The sequence below is a fragment of the Callorhinchus milii genome, unplaced genomic scaffold (genome assembly GCF_018977255.1).
Source record: "Callorhinchus milii isolate IMCB2004 unplaced genomic scaffold, IMCB_Cmil_1.0 Scaffold2, whole genome shotgun sequence".
Classification (NCBI taxonomy): Eukaryota; Metazoa; Chordata; class Chondrichthyes; order Chimaeriformes; family Callorhinchidae; genus Callorhinchus; species Callorhinchus milii.
This window is the reverse complement of record NW_024704743.1, coordinates 17,529,668-17,548,022: the sequence shown is the minus strand read 5'-3', so window position 1 is coordinate 17,548,022 and position 18,355 is coordinate 17,529,668. Positions and strand designations below refer to the sequence as shown.

The 18,355-nt window shown below is 39.5% G+C and overlaps 1 protein-coding gene across 2 annotated transcripts in view; it reads left to right on the top strand.

Annotated features, from left to right (window-relative positions):
- slc25a40 (solute carrier family 25 member 40) overlaps positions 1 to 17,780 on the top strand; it is a 31,410-nt gene extending 13,630 nt beyond the window's left edge. For both annotated transcript variants that reach the window (XM_042332033.1, XM_042332032.1), the window contains exons 6-12: positions 1,456 to 1,523; positions 3,826 to 3,950; positions 10,356 to 10,529; positions 12,645 to 12,754; positions 14,959 to 15,040; positions 15,933 to 16,010; positions 16,942 to 17,780. In XM_042332033.1, the coding sequence (XP_042187967.1) occupies positions 1,456 to 1,523; positions 3,826 to 3,950; positions 10,356 to 10,529; positions 12,645 to 12,754; positions 14,959 to 15,040; positions 15,933 to 16,010; positions 16,942 to 17,066 (762 nt within the window). In that variant the 3' untranslated portion in view covers positions 17,067 to 17,780. The remainder of the gene's footprint in view (positions 1 to 1,455; positions 1,524 to 3,825; positions 3,951 to 10,355; positions 10,530 to 12,644; positions 12,755 to 14,958; positions 15,041 to 15,932; positions 16,011 to 16,941) is intronic.
- Positions 17,781 to 18,355: the final 575 nt, after the last annotated feature.

Here is an 18,355-nt window from a genome sequence, read left to right as displayed (position 1 = left end):
CTTCCCTCTCCTCACCCTGACCATTTCCCCCCTCCTTGCTCCCTCCCTTCCCTCACCCTGACCATTTCCCCCCTGCTCGGGTCATGACCCAACTGTGCAGCGCCTTGGGACGTCCTCCTGACGTGAAAGGCGCTTTATAAATGGAATCTTGTTGTTGTTGTTGTTGATTTGGCCGAGGCGAGAGTGAAGCGGTAGGTTTTGATGTGGTCCAGCCAGGTGTGCCGGTGGACCGTTAGGCCCGATTTGAGCCAAGTGCATTTGGCAGACCGCACCTGGCCCTTGAGTGAGCGGAGGTGACTGGTGAACCAGAGTGAGGATCGGGAATAGGAGGCAGTTCGGGAGCTGATGGGGGCAAGGGCATTGAGTGTGGTGGAGAGAGTGTTGTGGAGGAGCGTAAATGTAGAATATTTGTCAACTATAAAACAATAATGATAATCATCTTGCACTGATATAGTGCCATATTACATTGTCCAGCGCCTTGGGACATCCTCCCGACGTGAAAGGTGCTCTATAAATGTAATGTTGTTGTTGTCAGATAGTTTCAAAGCGCCCTGCAGAATTTACTGTAAAGTGAAGTGACTGTATTTGAAAGTAAATTTTTGTTTATTCATTTATTAAATTTATCAAATTTTGTTTAAATTTAAGTTTATTACATTTTATGCATTTTCCCCACAAATATACAGTCAATTCACTTTACAGTATATTCTGTGAAGCGCTTTGAGATGTCTAGATGTGAAAAGCGCTATATCTAATGCAAGTATTATTATCAAGGCGATAGCAGCAGGACATAAGGTTTGGTTATAAGTTCAGACTCTTTCCTGAGTAGAATAAGGCATGTTTTAAGTTGTCTTTGGATGTCTTGGTCACTTCATGTCAAAAATACTTGCAGAGGCCCACGTTTCCATTAATGTCAAAATCTGCTGCATTCATCTACAAAATACAGTTTACAGGATATCATTTGAAGTACTTTAAGATGTTTTCTTAGCGGAAGGGGTCTATATGAAATGCAAGATTTTTTAATGTAAAGATTGTTTAAGGTTCAACAACTTCCAGTTATATAGCGTAGCTCATGCTGGATAGGGTCTCGAAGCTCTGCATTGTGGCAGAATTAGATGCTGGGGGTGGGGTGACCATAGGCCCATGGCAGACAAAAGTGTTGTGAATGTCCTGTTGAATTGATTTCACAATGTACCAGATTTATTTTTGCTAAAACAAATTTTATTAAGCACATTACAAATATCTATCTCAGAATGTTCCTTTTGTACCTCTTTGGCTGTACTTTTGGTCATATCAACCCTAGATCAGGTGCTTAGCCAACCTTATCAAGAGCTTTGAGACATCCTCCCAACATGAAAGGCACTATATAAATTGATATTGTATTGCATTTTTCCTATTTGTAATGTTCTTTATTCACGAAGAATGAATTTATGTGAAAAAAATGTTATTGTCTTGCAGGATGCACTCTTCCAAATTATTCGTTTTGAGGGTATAAAATCACTCTGGAGTGGACTGCCACCAACTCTGTAAGTTTAATTAATGTTTATAAGGGTAGGGAATTATAGATCTGAACTTCAAAACTGCAATTAAAATCATGTTTTATTTCCTAAACTCTTCACGATATAAGCGAGGCTAATTGAGACGCATCAATTTGGGGCACTGAGGTCAGTTTCAAAAGAACAAATGAATGCAAATTAGCCAAAGATTGAATAGGAGCTAATTTTTGGTCGTATCCTCCATCTTGCCCATTCCTTCTACTCTGGCAGAAGGTGACCTGCTCCCATGTTTTTGACAGGACTGTTTTGAAATTAATGATGTGAATAATACAAGAACAATAATTTATCTTTATACAACTCCTTTCACATCAGAAGGACATCTCAAAGGGCTTCACTGGGAGCCCAAGCTAGGGCATGGGGAAGCTAAACAGAAGAGGGGAATGATGGCTGATAGATGGTCCAAAAAATTGGTTGTAAGATGGGGTTTCAAGGCAGAGAGGGAAGGAGCAAGGCAGAAGGACCCCGGGTAGAGTTCCAGAGAACAGATAATTGAAGGCCCACCGACAAATAGTGGGTGGAGCGGTTCGGGGATGTAAAGGCAAGCCAGTGTTTGATGAGCGGAGTGGCCAAGGCAGTAGAATTGCAAGGTGGGGCAAGGCCATAGAGACATTTAAAAGTGGGGACGAGAATCTTGAATCAAATCTGCTAGGGTTTGGAAAGTGGAGTTGAGTGTGGATAAGGGCTTGTGGAACCTGCTGGGGATAAGGACTTCAATTGCAGGTAATTGTGACCATTCCTTTTAGGTTTTCATAATTAATTGCAGAAATTGATGGGTAGAAAAAAAGTCTATTCAAAAAAATTATACAGTTTAGTTCATAGGTAAATGGTGTAACATATAGAGTAAATTAATTTTTAAACATGAATCAAACAAAGACAAGCCTTTTATTAGCTTTTTTTATAAAGGAATCTATTGCCTGAATTTATTTAAATGTGTTTTATTGATGTTATTTCCTCTCAAACCTACATTCGTTATCCCCTCCTCAAGAAACTCTTACCGGACCCTCTATGCTCTCCAGATACCACCCAATTTCTAACATCCTTTTCAAGGTGCTGATAGCTGAGATGACTCGGCTTTATTTCTTCCTCTACCACAACTCACTCTTTTAGTTCTTCCAATCTGGTTTTCAGTCTTCCCTATAGCACAAAGACTGCCCTAGTCAATTTCACCAACAACATTCTCCCCATCTGCAACCAGGGATCCTTGTCCTTATCGATCATCCATTCCATCATTCTTCACCTTCTTTCCATCCTGCTCCACTTTCATGTCTATGTCTGTTCCTGGTTTCACTATTACCATCCCGGTGTCTTCACTTTGTCTCCTCAGATGGCTTCTTTCCTCCTGCCACAGCTCAGTCATGTGTCATTCCTCAGGGCTCTTACTTGGCCCTCCTTTCTTCACCATCTATATGCTCCACCTTGGTGACATCAAACATAAGCATGGAGTCCACTTTCACATGTTTGTGGATGACATCCATCCAAACTATCTCTCTGCTTGTTCGTTTGATTCCAGGGCCACTGTTCTGACAGGTTGCCTGTCAGACATCTGTGTGAGTTTTATCTTTCTGCAGCTCAATGTGGCTAAGACTAAGACTCTCCTGCTGGCTCCAGTCAGTGGGTTCTTACCTTAGGCACTGACCACATCAACCTACACGGGTGATCATTCTATTTCATTGAGCCTCAGTGTCTTCTTTGACTCCGGCTATCCTTTATACATTACATCCAGGCTTTCACTAGCTCTGCTTTCCCTCTACAACACCACTCTCCTCCATTTCTATCTCTCACCCAAGGCTGCTGAGATCCTCAATGCTTTTATCACCTCTTAGGTTCAGCCCCATCCTCATTTGACCCCTGTCCCCTCACAGATCAGATTCAAGATTTTCCTCCTCATTTTGAAATGTCTGGATGGCTTCTCCCTAGCCAATGTCTGCGGCTTCCTGCAGCCCTGCCGCCCCAACCGCTGCCTTCTCGCTTTGCAATCACCAGTCTGTTTCACATTCTCCGCCCCACCATTATTGGTCATGCCTTCAACCATTCTGCCTTGCTCTTTGGAATTCCCTCTGCCTTGACCCCTCTGTCCATCTGGAAAACTCAACTTTAGGCCGAATGTTTGACCTTACTCTCATCCGCGTGTCCCTTTCCCCCACCCCAATGCACTCTTGCACCAGCTTGAGCTCACAGTTGTATGAAGTCATTTGAAATATCCTCCTGATGTGAATAGTGTGATTTTTTTATATACAGTTCTTCATTTTTAATTGTGTTTTTTTATTTTCAGAATAATGGCTGTACCTGCTACAGTTATTTATTTTACTACTTATGATCAATTACGGGTTTTTATAAAGCATAAACTGGGTTACAATGGCATCTATATCCCGCTGATAGCAGGAGCTGTAGCTCGAGGTAAGTTGAATCTCACTGTGCATGTTTCTAAACTTGTACAAATCTCTCTTATTTTTGTTCCTGCTCATTTTGACATCCAGTTTCTCCTTGAAATAGTACCAAAAACCTAGGGTCTGTCTATCTTCAGGTGGACGTTAAAGATCCTATGGCACTATTGGAAAGGAGATGGGAGTTTCTCCCAGTGTCCTGGCCAAGAATCCCCCACATAAAATTGGTTGTTCACTTCATGGCTATTTGTTTGTAGGAAGCTGCACAAATTTGCTGCCTCATTTGCCTACACAATACACATTCGCTACACTTTACAGTAAATTTTGAAAATCACTTTGAAACATCTCACCATTGTAATATGGCATGGAATCATATTCGTTATAATTATTAGTCATCATTTGTAAAATTATAATAATTATTAATAATCAAGTAAATTGAGTAGGTCTGATTCCTGACCTACTGGCAGTAGGATTCCATGTGCTGAACAAGATCAAGGTTGTGCCTTTTTTCCATGGTGGGATGCCAGGTAACGAAACACTGTGAGAGTAATGCAATTTTTAAAAAATCTTAGCCCTGGGTGCTGTCAAATTCCATTCATAATATTTGCAGAATATAGGAACCAGCAATGGCCTAAACCAGTCATTGCATGGAGTCCCGATATCCAGGATATTTGGACAGCAGCAGCAACAACAACATAATTACATTTATAGAGCACCTTTCACGTCGGGAGGACGTCCCAAAGTGCTGAACAGTCAGGTGTCAAGGCCCAAGTATGGGAGAGGGGTAGTGTAGGGGTGAGGGAAGGTAGAGAGGTGGAAGGGCGACCAAAGGCATGATCGAAGAGAAGGATCTTGAGACCGGCTTTGAAGGAGGCGAGGGAGGAAGCGAGGCGAAGGGACCGTGGGATGGAATTCCAGAGTGTGGGGGCAGAGTGGCTGAAAGCCTGGCCACCAATGGTAGGGCAGGCGACATTGAGCAGACCGGAGCCCGCTGAATGGAGGAAGCGGGCATGTTGGTAGGGAGTCAGCAGGTCAGAGAGGTAGTAAGGGGCAAGACCATGGATGGCCTTGAAAGTGAGGACAAGGATCTTGAAATTGATCCTCCGGGGGGAGTGGGGAGTCAGTGGAGTCAGGCGAGGGTGGGAGTGATGGGGTCGTGGAGCCTGGTGTGCGAGAGTACAGCTCAACAATCTGCCCAGTAATAGCATTTACAAAAGAGAAGGTGGCCACGGAAGACTGGAAACCATTCGTCGAGTTCACCTGGAAATTAATATGTAGTGGTTAGTGCGCTCACTTTGCAAGTGAGAGGACCTGGGTTTAATTACCTGGTGATACAAAACCTTAGGTAAGTTTCCTTACTCCACACCCCTCTGTTTACCTAACAGTAAGTCGGAACCTGTTTGTTAGTCGATTGGCGGATTGCTATCCCTCAAAAAAAAATTGGTCACTCAATCCACGATTGTTTGTGGGACACTGCTGTGCGCGATTGGCTGCCCACAAAATAGTCAATTCAGTTTACAGTATATTCTGTGAAGTGGTTTGAGATGTCTTAACCACGGGATAAGGCGCTATATCAAATGCAAGGACTTTTACTGTATATTATGTTAATGACATGTACTGTAAGGCAATGAATTGACACTCTGGTGCCTTCTTGTCCTTCATGCAGCCCCTCCACACCTGTTGACATCTGCGGAATGAATGGTGAAAAGTTACTAAAGCTGTAAATAGAAAGATAGTTGTCTGCTCTTCAATGAGCTTTAATTGGATTGATTCTTAAAGTAAATGTTGTGACGTCAACTATTAATGTTCTCTAGGGGTGATCTGACCTTTATTAATAAAGCCACTACCTAATTAATAGTGCAGGATTAACGTATGACAAGACATCATAATATTGTAGGTCAAAAAATATTCAGTTTGAGTAAATTAAGATAGTACTGATTGGTGGTAGAATTGTCTCAGTGCACAAAAGTCATCAAATCAGCAACTCCTTTGTCACTACACAGCAAAGTAAATGTAGTAAATAAGTTCATGGACAATTATATCTATTGTTTAAAAAAAATCAGCAAAACACAGCAAGAAATAATATATAGAAGCATGGCTCCTTATGTTCAAGCTTTAGTAATGCTTATATTAAATGGAGCTCTTTCTAGCTCCATTTAATATCCTTTTCAACTCCTAGGGGCCCAAAGTGGTGTTGTTCCTTCTCGACCACATCAAAGCCATTATCTTGGCCAAAGTAAAAGGTGCTAATGCATTCATTTGAAGGGCAGCAGATCCATAAACAAGATGGAGGCTTCTGTAATCAGCTACCCACTGGTACCACCAACTACCTCATCTAAGGCAGTGCGTAAGAGCAGGGGGCAAGCTGTCTCCTTCTACCTCAACAAAGCTGCTATTCCTTGATGATGCTCTTCTGGCACAACTGAAGGCTGACAGTGTTGCTTGTTGAGGTAGAAGGAGACAGCTTGCCCCTGCTCTTACTCATTAATAGTGGGCGCTGCCTTAGGTGAGGTGGTTGGTGGTACCAGTGGATAGCTGGCTACAGAAGCTGTCATTTTTTTGTGGATCTGCTGCCCTTGCAAATGGGCCTGGGGCTGCTTTCAGATTACAAAATCAGAGATGCAATCAGATTTATTCCACAGGTCCAAAATGCTGGAAACCACATTTGAATTAATTTAGTTAAAGATTCCATGGACAAGATGTTTGTAGTAGGCTTTTAATGTATAGCCCTAGAATTTTTCTTAACAAATGGACCATTGCAGTGAAGATGTTGCAATTCTGCTCAGATTTGATGGGCTTGTGTGTATGTTCCCTCACTTTCAAACAACTGTGCCAATGTGTTAGAAATAATTTATTTTCAGATTTATATCATACCTCCTTTCTCAAGGTTTTAGAATAGCCCTATTTTGACATTTCAAACTATTTCAAAGGTCAGTTTTATGTCTGCTGCATTATTTACTTATTACAAACTGTTTTCTTAGAATTTGTAGTGGGTTGTCATAATTAGTTACCAACATTGGCTGCTGATAAGATATGCAGTTAGCCATTTATTGTTTCTAAGACTTCAAGGGCCATTTCCACTACATAAGCTTCCACTGATTGCGTTTAAAGTATTTGTACCCGCTTTGGTATTTCCATGTGTCTTATAATTCTGCTGTAAAATGCACAGCATTCCCTGCTTTAAAAACATTGAAGTTGGGGAGATAACTATTAATTAGGTATATTTGACGTTTGAACAGTTTTAAAATATGCTTATTTAATTTCAGGAGTAAGTTTGCATAGTGGCAAAAATATTCTCCAAATTATATTGATTACTCTACCAGCCAAATAATGTTTAGGCCTTTAGTGGGTTATAGTGTTCGTGCTTAGCCAGTGCTTGCTTACGTTTTTGACAAAGGCAGCACTTCTGAACAGGGTCTTGCTTCATTCACCACACAGTAACTTCTTGATTTCAATGATACCCATGTGGAGAGTTGCCTCATATAGTCTAGGTATCAAATCAAATCATGTCTAACAAACCTGATAGAGTTTTTTGATGAAGTAACGGAGAGGGTGGTTGAAGGTAGTGCAGTTGATGTTGTTTATATGGATTTTCAAAAAGGCGTTTGATAAAGTGCCACATAAGAGACTTCTAAGCAAAATGGAAGCTCATGGTATTAAAGGGACAGTGGCAGCATAGATACCGAACTGGCTGGGAGACAGAAAGCAGAGAGTGGTGGTGAACAGTTGTTTTTCTGACTGGAGGGAAGTGTGCAGTGATGTCCCCTACGGGTCAGTATTGGGACAACTGCTGTTTTTGATCTATATAAATGACCTGGATGTGGGTATAGGGAGTACAATTTCCAAGTTTGCAGATGATTCTAAGCTAGGAAAAGTAGTAAACAGTGAGGAGGATGGTAGCAGACTGTAAATGAACATAGACAGACTGGTAAAATGGGCAGACAGGTGGCAGATGAAGTTTAATGTGGAGAAATGCAAAGTGATGCATTTTGGAGGAAGAATGAGGAGAGGCAATATAAGCCGATGGTACAATCTTAAAGGGGGTGAAGGAACAGAGAGATCTGGGGGTCATATAAGTAAATCTTTGAAGATGGCAGGACAGGTAGATAAAGCTGTTTTTTTTAATAAAAAAGCTTATGGGATACTAGGCTTTATAAATAGGAACATAGAATATAAAAGTCAGGAAATTATGAAGAATCTTTAGGAGATTTAGGAGTAAAGGAGATTTCCAGGATGATACCGGGAATGAGGGACTTCAGCTATCAGGAGAGACTAGAGAAGCTAGGATTATTCTCTTTGGAGAAGAGAGGGTTAAGAGGAGACTCAATAGAAGTTTTCAAAATTATGAGGGGATTTGATAGGATGAACAAGGAGAAATTATTTCCACCGGTAGGTTGGTAACCCAAGGACACTGATTTAAATAGTTGTTGAAAGAAACAGGGGAGGTGAGGAGAAATTATTTCACACGGAGAGTTGTTCAGATCTGGAATGCATTGCCTGAAAGGGGGTGGAAGCCAATTCGATAACAACTTTTAAGAGAGAAGTAGATAATTATTTTGGGAGAACAAGTTTGCCGGGCTATGGGGAGAGCACGGGGTGTGGGATTGAATTGGATAGCTCTTTTCAAAGAGTCGACACAGGCACGATGGGCCGAATGGCCTCCTTCTGTGCTGTATAATTCTATGATTATTATTACCCTATAGGAAACAGGATCTACAGATGTCACAATTCATTAGATTTCTTCCTGTTTTTAATATAATTGATTCAATTGCTATGTGAGTGATGGGATAAACTAACCTATACTTTCTCAATTACATTCCCTAACTTTCTCTTCCCAAGAGGGGTAAAGTGTTAAATATTAACTCAAGCAACAAGCCATGACTCAGTGAATAGAGAAGTGACCTGCACAATAATTATACATCATACAATACAACATGTAATAGGGTAAAAAGGTGGTAGGCAATTAAGATGTGTTTACTTGTTAAACTAGGTAATTGTTCATAACAAGTTTTTAATCAAAACCAAGGTTTTTTGGGGTCAGTTTTATGTCTGCTGCATGCACAAACCCAGCAACAACAACAACGACTTGAACTTACATAGCACCCTTCTAGGAGTGCTGAGATGAGTTGTTAAGCCAAGATCCTGTCTGCCTGTTAAGTGGATGTTAAAGATGCCATTGCACTATTTGAAAAGAGAGGGAGTTCCTTCCTATATCCTGGCCAACAATCCCCCAATAAAATTGGTCATTTATTATATGGCTGATTGTGGGATATTGCTGTGCACAATTGAGCTGTCGTGTTTGTCTATAAAAATGTAGTCATTCGATTCCTGTGAAGTACTTTGGGACTTCTGACATGAATGGCACTATACCAAATGCAAGCATTATTATTATGTTTCTACTTTCCTGATGCTGAATTTCAATTCTGTGGAATTTCCAGCCTTATAGAGATTTGGCTTCCCAAAAGGGAGATTTCCTTACCCCCTTTCCTATATACTTCATATTGGCGACTCAGAGAACCATTGGCAGAGGATTGTGAGAGTCACCCAGTTAGTGTATAGTTCAGGATAATAGGAATTTAGCAAAGGAAATGCCACAAGGTGGCACCATTGGAAAGGTTAGGAAACTATAAGAAGTCTGCTGCAGAGAAGATTTTACTGCTTTTACATTTATTTTGAGAACTTCAGAAAGCTAGAACAGAATTAACTGAGCAGGTTGGTAAGGTTGTAAACCTCCACCTCCTTGCCACCCTGCTTGCAGACATCGTAACTCTTTTTGTCCACCAGCCAATTCCCATCCCTTCAAAACAGCCCTCTTCCGCAAAATTTTTTCCCTTGACCTATCCCTTTACCCTGATTGTGCCACCTCCAACCTCCCTTTCCTCTCCAAGGAACAAGACTGGATGAGTAACTGCTTCCCGGCTTCGCTCTTTCCTCTTCCTGTATGAACTCCTCCTCTCTGCCCCCTTCAATATTGTTGACCATTCTATTCTTCTCCATCATCTTCTCAATTCCACCTTCACGTTTTTATCCTTGCCTGTTTCATTATTACCCCTGCGACGTCCTCCCAACGTCACTTGTGACGTGCCTCAGGGCTCTGTCCTCTTTAATATCTACATACTTCCCCCCCCATCAGGAGGATAGTCAGTAGTTGGTCATTTGGCATCTGACAAGCACGGTTTTGAGCCCTCACTAAGAGGATGGTAACTACCAGGAACTCACTCCAAATTTTCTGGTTGGCAACACACCCCAGCGTGATATGCATGAGAGGATTGCCACCATCTTCCTGTCCGCAGCTCGGACAGATATGGTACTGCTTTAAGAACTGAACACATTTTGTTTCTTATGTTTCAGGGCATTGGGACATCCTCCTGACATGAAAGATGCTATAATAAATGCAATTTGTTGTTGTTTGTTTCAGTGGGTGCAGTGTCTGTTATAAGTCCATTGGAGCTGATGAGGACAAAATTGCAATCTCGTAAACTGACATATAAGCAACTAGGTACTGTTGTTCGGATTGCTGTACGGCAGGATGGCTGGCTCTCCCTCTGGAGGGGGTGGGGTCCCACAGTACTTCGAGATGTGCCTTTCTCAGGTCAGTCATGTGTTTTAATAGAACATCTGTGCGCTTTACCAGCAAAGGTCTGCACAGTAATGATAAAATTAGCAACTTAACTTTATTTTTTGTTTAAAGTATCTTGGAATACAAAAAAGTCTAATTCTAATAGATACTCGCGTATTAACTGAATGGGTCAGTTGTGCTAAAATAAGTGGCTCCATAATACTGAAAATCCACAAAATTTAAATTTTCATTTTACCTTTAATCCATTTCACTGGATCTAGACTATTAAAAGAAATAGTTAGTTGGCTGGTCTTAATGTAAAGATCCTGTTGAGCAGGATCTGAACCACTGCTGACTGTCAGCTTCAGACCAGGGGATGGTAGAAACTCGAAGGCCTGCTTTATTCACAAATTGAACTTGAAGATAATGACACGATTTACTGCAAAAGTACAAAAATGTTGAATTTAAATATTTTCAGGCCAATGTATGTACAGTTCAATCCCATTCATTCATTCTGAAGGTTATTGGAATGATTCCATCTCAAAAATGCTGTTGCTACCGAGTAATTTTTAAATCCACACTTTAAAATTTCCCTCCAGTCTGATCAGTTGACATTGTTCCATTTCTCATGTTTATTGAGAATTCCTGTTCAGATTTATAATTTTAAAAAGAAGTATTGTATTAATATATGGAGCAATGGATTTTTTTTATATTAGTGGGATTTTAGAATAACTTGAAATCAGAAAATATGAAACCTTGCAAACAAATTTACTCTATAAAATGTGAAAGGTTACAATGCAGAAACGGATTATCACCTGTGTGCTGGTGTTTTTTCTCCACATGAGTCATCCAGCCTAGTCCTACTCTTCCACTCGCTCCCCAACTATTTAATATTCTTCTGATAGTTAATATTCTCTTTGAAAACAAATAATAATAATCATTGCATTTTTACAGAAATGCAAAGGTTTAAATAAAATAAGTATTGGGGCGTTTTTGAAGCCGTTCAATTAATGTAATACAATGGATTCTCATTATAACACAGATTATCGTTTAATCGGTAATATATGCAAGGTTAACATTTCAATACAAATGTTTCCCATTCAGCTATTTTCCCCAAACTGCTGAAATCTTGTAACAAAATAAATTCCTGATAACACGACTCTGGTTTAATTTGTCATTGTGCTGTCAGCATCCCGGCTGCATTTATTTATGTTTTTATACATACGCTTAACTCACCACTCCTCATAACTCATCACTGAGCAGTTTACCCTCGGAATGATGAGTTATTAGGAGTTTACTGTTCAACGTTTGATACGCAACTGCAGTTAACTGATTACTTGTACTTCTGAAATGTAAATTATTTTCAATTTAAAATAGCACAATTAATGTGTGCCAAATTTTGTTTGAATATTTGTACTAAATTTAGCAGAACCCGTGAGCTACTGGGAAAAATGTAAGAATTGTAAGAAAGACCTGTCTATTCACTCCAAAACTAGAACAACCCCAGAACCATCTTACAATTATTATCTATTGGAACAGTCCTGTTTAAAAAGCTGCAAACGAGTGTGTATCCTCACACTCATTACAAATCCCTTCACACCCTGGCACCTCTCTACCTTTTTGACCTTCTTTTTCCCCACTCCACCACCCACCACCTCCACTCGGCTGGCTCTGGCCTCCTGATTATCCCTCCCCTCTCCACCATTGTTGGCTGTGCTTTCACCCAGTACGCCCCAAAACTTTGGAGCTCTCTCCTTCAATGCCTCTGCTTTGCCCCGTCCTATCCTCTTTTTAGATTACACCTGAAGACCTTCCTGTTCGATTGTGCTTAGGACCACCTCTTCTCTCCCCCGCTTGGCATCAGGTTCTGCCTTTGTTAAATGCTCCAAGACGCTACCCCATGGGAAGGGCGCTGTGTACATGCAAGTTGGCATTGTTATCATCTGTGTTTGCTCAAAACGTATTCTTTCATCTTGCCTGAAAATTTACTGTTTTTAAAACTGCAGTTACTGAAACAAAATTAACCCTTCCCCTTGCACTCTATCTTTCGGGTCTTGTTGAAGCATTATTGGTTAGTAATGAGAAGCTGTACTGCTGCAAATGGAAAGCCATGCGGCAGACTTTTACTTCCACTGTCTGTCCCCACAGCAACTTACTGGTTTAACTATGAACTGATGAAGAATGCGTTGTGCAAGAAGCGCAATCTAAGTGAGCCAACCTTCATGATAAGTTTTGCTTCTGGAGCAGCATCAGGCTCTGTAAGTTTCTAGTAACGGAACCTTCTGCTGTTAGGTGATTTTAAGTAGTTCATTTGAACCAGAAATTCATAAAAATCACATTTGTATAGCGCCTTTCACGTCGGGAGGACATCCCAAGGCACTGAATCATAATAATTATTAATGTTATTTTATTGTAGAATAATTGTAATCAATATTTAATAATAAAAATGATCCTTGTATTTGATATAGCACCTTAACACGTTGTTGCGACATCTCAGAGAGGTTCACAGGATATATTGTAAAGTGTTTTATGGGCACATTTTAATATATTAATGCTAGTAGTACAATAAAATAAAGATTTACATTTATATTGTACCTTTCACATCAGGAGGACATCTTAATTGTATAAATGTAAATTGTTTTTTGCTCATATTTGTGTACAAGTTAAAATTGTTTGATGGCTCCAGTGTATTATAATAATGACTTTTCCTTAAACATTCAGGTTTTTCTAAATTTCAATTGAATTACAGCTTTTTTTAGAAACAAATGCACCTCTGGCTCAAGATGATTTATTAGTGCAGTAGGACTTAATAAGAAAGTCAAGTTTGATTTTTAAAGTGCCTGTTATAAATCAGAATGGCTCAATTGGCAGCATTTTTTCCTCTGGGTCAAAAGGTTATGAATTCAAGCCCCATGTTAGGACTTGCCACCCAAATTGTCTGTTTCCGCTCCAATGGAATGCTGGGTGGGGGGGGAAGATGCTGCATTGTTGGGAGATACCATCCTTTGGATGAGATGTTAAATCCAGGCCCTCTGTGCCTGTTCAGGCGTATGTTAAAATGTAGCACTATTCGAAAGAGAAGGGACTTTCTCCCAGTGTCCTCGTCAACAATCCCCAAATAAAATGTGGTCATTCACTTCATGGCTGTTTGTAGGACTTTATGTGTACAAATTAGCTGCTGCATTTACCCTCAAATCATAGTCACTCCAATACAGTATATCCTATGAAGCGCTTTAGGACATCCTCCTGACATGAAAAGCACTATACGAAATGTAAATCTTATTAGATAAAATGTTACATAAGAAAAACTAGAATGAGGAAAAGCATGCTTTTTGTGGAGGCTTTATACAATTTGCCTCATCATGGGTTTTACCTAGCTTATCTCTTGAAGGTAAAGCCGTGGAGACCTGTAGCTCAGTGGTTAGAGCATTCGCTTTGCAAGTGAGAGACCTGAGTTCAATTCCAGGCAGGGCGAAACCTTGTGCAAGTTTCCTTACTCCACACGCCTAATAATAATCCCTCCAAAACCAAAAACAATAATAAATTGGTCATTTTCAATCTACGACTATTTGTGGGACATTGCTGTGCGCAATTGGCTGCCACGTTCACCCACAAATATACAGTCAATTCACTTTACAGTGTGTTCTGTGAAGCGCTTTGGGACGTCCTCCCGACGTGAAAAGCGCTATATCAAATGCAAGGATTATTATTATAATTTTTTTTCTCCTAGTTCTATTGTGAAATTCCAGAATATCTTGTCTAACATTATNAAAAAAACAATGTTCACCACTTTCCACACTAGATCATTCCATCCTCCCAACCATAAAGAAATTGCTGTGTTTAATAGAGTATGAGACCATGCTAATCAAATTAAAATTCAATTATTGCCTTCTGTCGTAACCTCTTGTACATCAGCTTTTTTTAATAAAGCACTTTCCTACACAAGTTGCAAACCGACCAGAACTGTAGGCCATGTCCTCTCCCACATCAGACGCTTTCATCCTATCGTGCCCTTGCCCTCATGCAGCTCCACTGTCTTCCCATCCTGTAAACAGTTTGAATTTAAGATCCTTGTCTTCGCATTTAAATCCCCTCCATGGATTCACCCCTAACTTTGCAATCTCATACACCCCCTCATCTAACAATAGCTTGATTTGTATTCCTCACCCAATCCGCTCACCATTGGTGGGCGAGCTTTCAGCGATCCCAGCTCTGCTCGCTGGAACTCCATCCCAGATTCCCTGTGTCTTGCCCATTTCCCCAATTTAAATTTCACCTTGCGACCTATCTTTTCAACCGAGCTTTTGGTTTGGTCATTTTCAGTCTTTACCCCCAAACCCTCCTCGGTTCCCTTTCTTCTCCTCTCCCCCTCCCAAGCTCAGGTGCCCAGATGTGAAATGTTTTGAGATGACTTATTGACATGACAGTGGCTACGTAAATGTAAATTGTAATCTCTTTTCAGATTGCAGCTACCATCACCCTACCATTTGATGTCGTGAAAACACGACGGCAGATTGCACTTGGAGAGCTGGAAGCATTAACTCGTATGTTCTCTGTTTTTGAAATTTGACTTTCACAGGCACGATGGGCCGAATGGCCTCCTTCTGTGCTGTATAATTCTGTGATTCTATGACTTGTAATTTCTTAAATGTTTCTTTTGAAACTCATTATTTAGAACTATATGTGGTGTGAAATTTATACAGATTTCTAAAATCTTACTTAAAATAATTAGCTCTGAAAGATAATCAAAGAAAAATTAGATTTTTTAAATTATTTAGTTTTAGCTAAAATTACATTTAATAAAGTTATTTAAAAATGTATAGCTTTTCACAGTATGTATATTTGTATTTTTATATATTAAACATATATAGCTTTTTAAAGATATTTATAGCTAATATTTAGCATTTAGCTATACATATAACAAACGGGCTATTCATTTATTCAAACAAATGTAACTTGAGCAAGTAGCCCCTTTGGCTCTTTCCCCCCCGCCCACCCGCCTAGTGCAAAGCCTGGACTGTCCAGTACCTTGTGAAAGGCGCTAGATAAAAGTAAAGTTGTTGTTATAAATGGGTGTTAGTCGTCCGTAGGACCATGGGGGGAAGAGGGTTACTACAAGCATGCTCTTGTACTTGTCAACATCTACACACATGGACATTCTCACTTTGGCTACTCTTGTTCTTACTGCTGTTCCATTTGAGACTTTACCAATTGAGCGTTCAGTTTGTGAAGTACTGTACTCGCTTTGTGTGCATTTCTCTTGTCTCACAAATGAGAAACATTTATCTTTAAAGAACAGAACTTTACTGTAATAATCATTATGTACATTGATAAAAATTATCAATTGTTGGTATAGAATTGTAGGAAGAAATAATTGTCAAGTCCAATGCTGTGCAATCATCTAGAAGTTTTGTAATGATTGATTTTCTTTTTAAGAACCAAAAACATCTATGTCTACCTGGGTAATAATGAGTCAAATCGTTAAGGAATCTGGATATTCAGGTTTATTTGTTGGTGAGTCCAATCATGAGCTTCCTGAAGCACTCGCTGAGCATTTTCAACTACGTACAGAATGAATACATTAGCTAACGAATAAAGTTCCTGAAGCAAAGTTTATATTGAGCTCTTGCAGAAAAGTTGGGAGTTATTTATTACAATTTCTTCTTTTAAAACATTTTATTAACAGCTAGTTTAAATTGTGGATATTTGATCCTCCAGTAAGTTGCTCATGGAGCGGCCATTTCCAATTTTGGTGCTGCTTCAGTGTACTAACATGGGGTTAAAATAATGTTGATGCCGGTGGATATGTGAATGCAGACTGCTGTATGTTTTAAATCAGCAGAGCCAAACCCATTAACCCATTTGAGCCAAACCCATTAACATCAATCTAGACACGTGCTGTGACTGATCCATCATTAGAATAGCACCTGGATACGTGGATTGTTTTGTGTATAGAAATTATGCTCTCTTCAGAAGCCTTCTGTTGTACTCAAAGTCACCCTAACTGCCTTTATACTATGGCTTCAGTATAAATTAAACATGTACCATATGGCTTCTGAGTACAACAGGGTACATTTTATTTATTTCACTCTTAAGATCCATTTTCTCCTCTGAGTGCCTTGTTCACTACCCAAGCAGTTATTAAAATCAAAGAAGTGATCTAAAATGCAAATGTTGGTCCAGTCTCTGGTCACAGTGTTTCCCAATCATCTGCATTCAATGACAATCAGGAAAGTTAGTTGAAATTAAGTAGTTAAACTATTTTTTGCCAAAGTAAAACCATTTCAAAGCACATGTCTAGAATGCTGTTTCCAGGTTTGGGTTTAATCTAAAGTGATAGATATGTGCTTCATAGATTGTAAAATTAAAGGTGTAAGCGATTTCTCATTGAGAGAGCATTGTTTGTCTTGGGGCTAAATTGTTTTCCTACTTTATTCTTCTTCAGGTTTCTTCCCTCGATTAATGAAGGTAGCCCCAGCCTGTGCAATAATGATCAGTTCCTATGAATTTGGCAAGTCCTTTTTCCGTAAAGTGAACAAAGAGCGAGAGCTGGAAAAGGTTAAAACCTGAAGAAATCCATACTGGATGACTCTTAAAGGAAAACAAGCCCTTGAAAACTAGGTTCTTGCCATAATATTCTTTCAAATGCAGAAGAAAATCTTGGTAGATGATTTATCCATTGAAATAAAAGGAATTATGGCATTGGAAGTCTAAAGAGCTGGCACAAATATTGCTATTAAGAAATCTGTTTAAGCTCTGTTTCCAGAGCATGTTCGTACTGCAAAATGTCGCAGTTGTAATTCAGATTGAAAGGATGTCGAAGCTATAGAAATGTAAAAACTTATCTGATAGACAAATGAAAGAGATAACATTTACCTCTAGTACCAGTTTGTACTGTTGTTATTGTCTTGGTTTAGAAGATCACTTCTTACGTTGATTTTGTAAAGTTATGAATCCACATCAAGAAAAGGTTTGCATTGATGTTGTTGGGAGTACATCTAAAAAGGAGCAGGTGATCAAAATGGAGCTCTAGCAATTTAAAGTGTTATAAGAACGACAAATTCTACCACTGGTACAGAGAAAACATAAAAATTGTAGACATAAAATGGAGTTGTCAAATTGTTGAACAGTTTTGAATCCTTTATTTGAACATTTCATCTACTAATTTCTAAAACAAATAATTTGTTGCACTTTTGCAGTTTATGTTGAAATGTTGTGACTTGTTGGGTGTCCAGTAAAATAGCTGCTTTTATTATTTTTAAAATAAATGTCTTTTTAATATCACACTGGTTGAACTATCTTGGGAGAAAGATGCATCTGTGAGGGGTGATTTTGTTTGCTTTGCTTTCAATGATTTTCTCATACCTTCCACTCTGTCCTTGGCTAAATTTTGCAGATTATTATAATAAATATTATAGCTATTTATCCATAAGATGTGTACCTTTGGTGGGAAGGAATTGAGGTACTGGAGGTTTTAGGTCAGTCGTGTTCTCTTGATGCAGAATAGAGCCATGGAGAGCAAACTATTGTTTAGGTGGCATTTCAACTGAGTTAGTGCAAGCACTGTTTCAGAAGATGGAGAGTACTCTGGAGGTGAGAGAATTGACTGACATCTTCAAGTGGATAAGAGAACTATTGTACTTTATTTGCAATTATCAGAGCAACAGGACAGTAAAACAGGTGCTGTAAAGTGGAAACCTTGGCAAGCACAATTTCTGAAGCTGGATGTGGAAGCTATTGTGTAAAAGCAAGTATTGTGGGAACACAGAACGAGTTTTATGTTGCAAACTGCATTCAGCTGCTTGTGTAAATTTTATGTAAACAAAATACACCTATGTCATAGAACAAGCTTCTGTGGA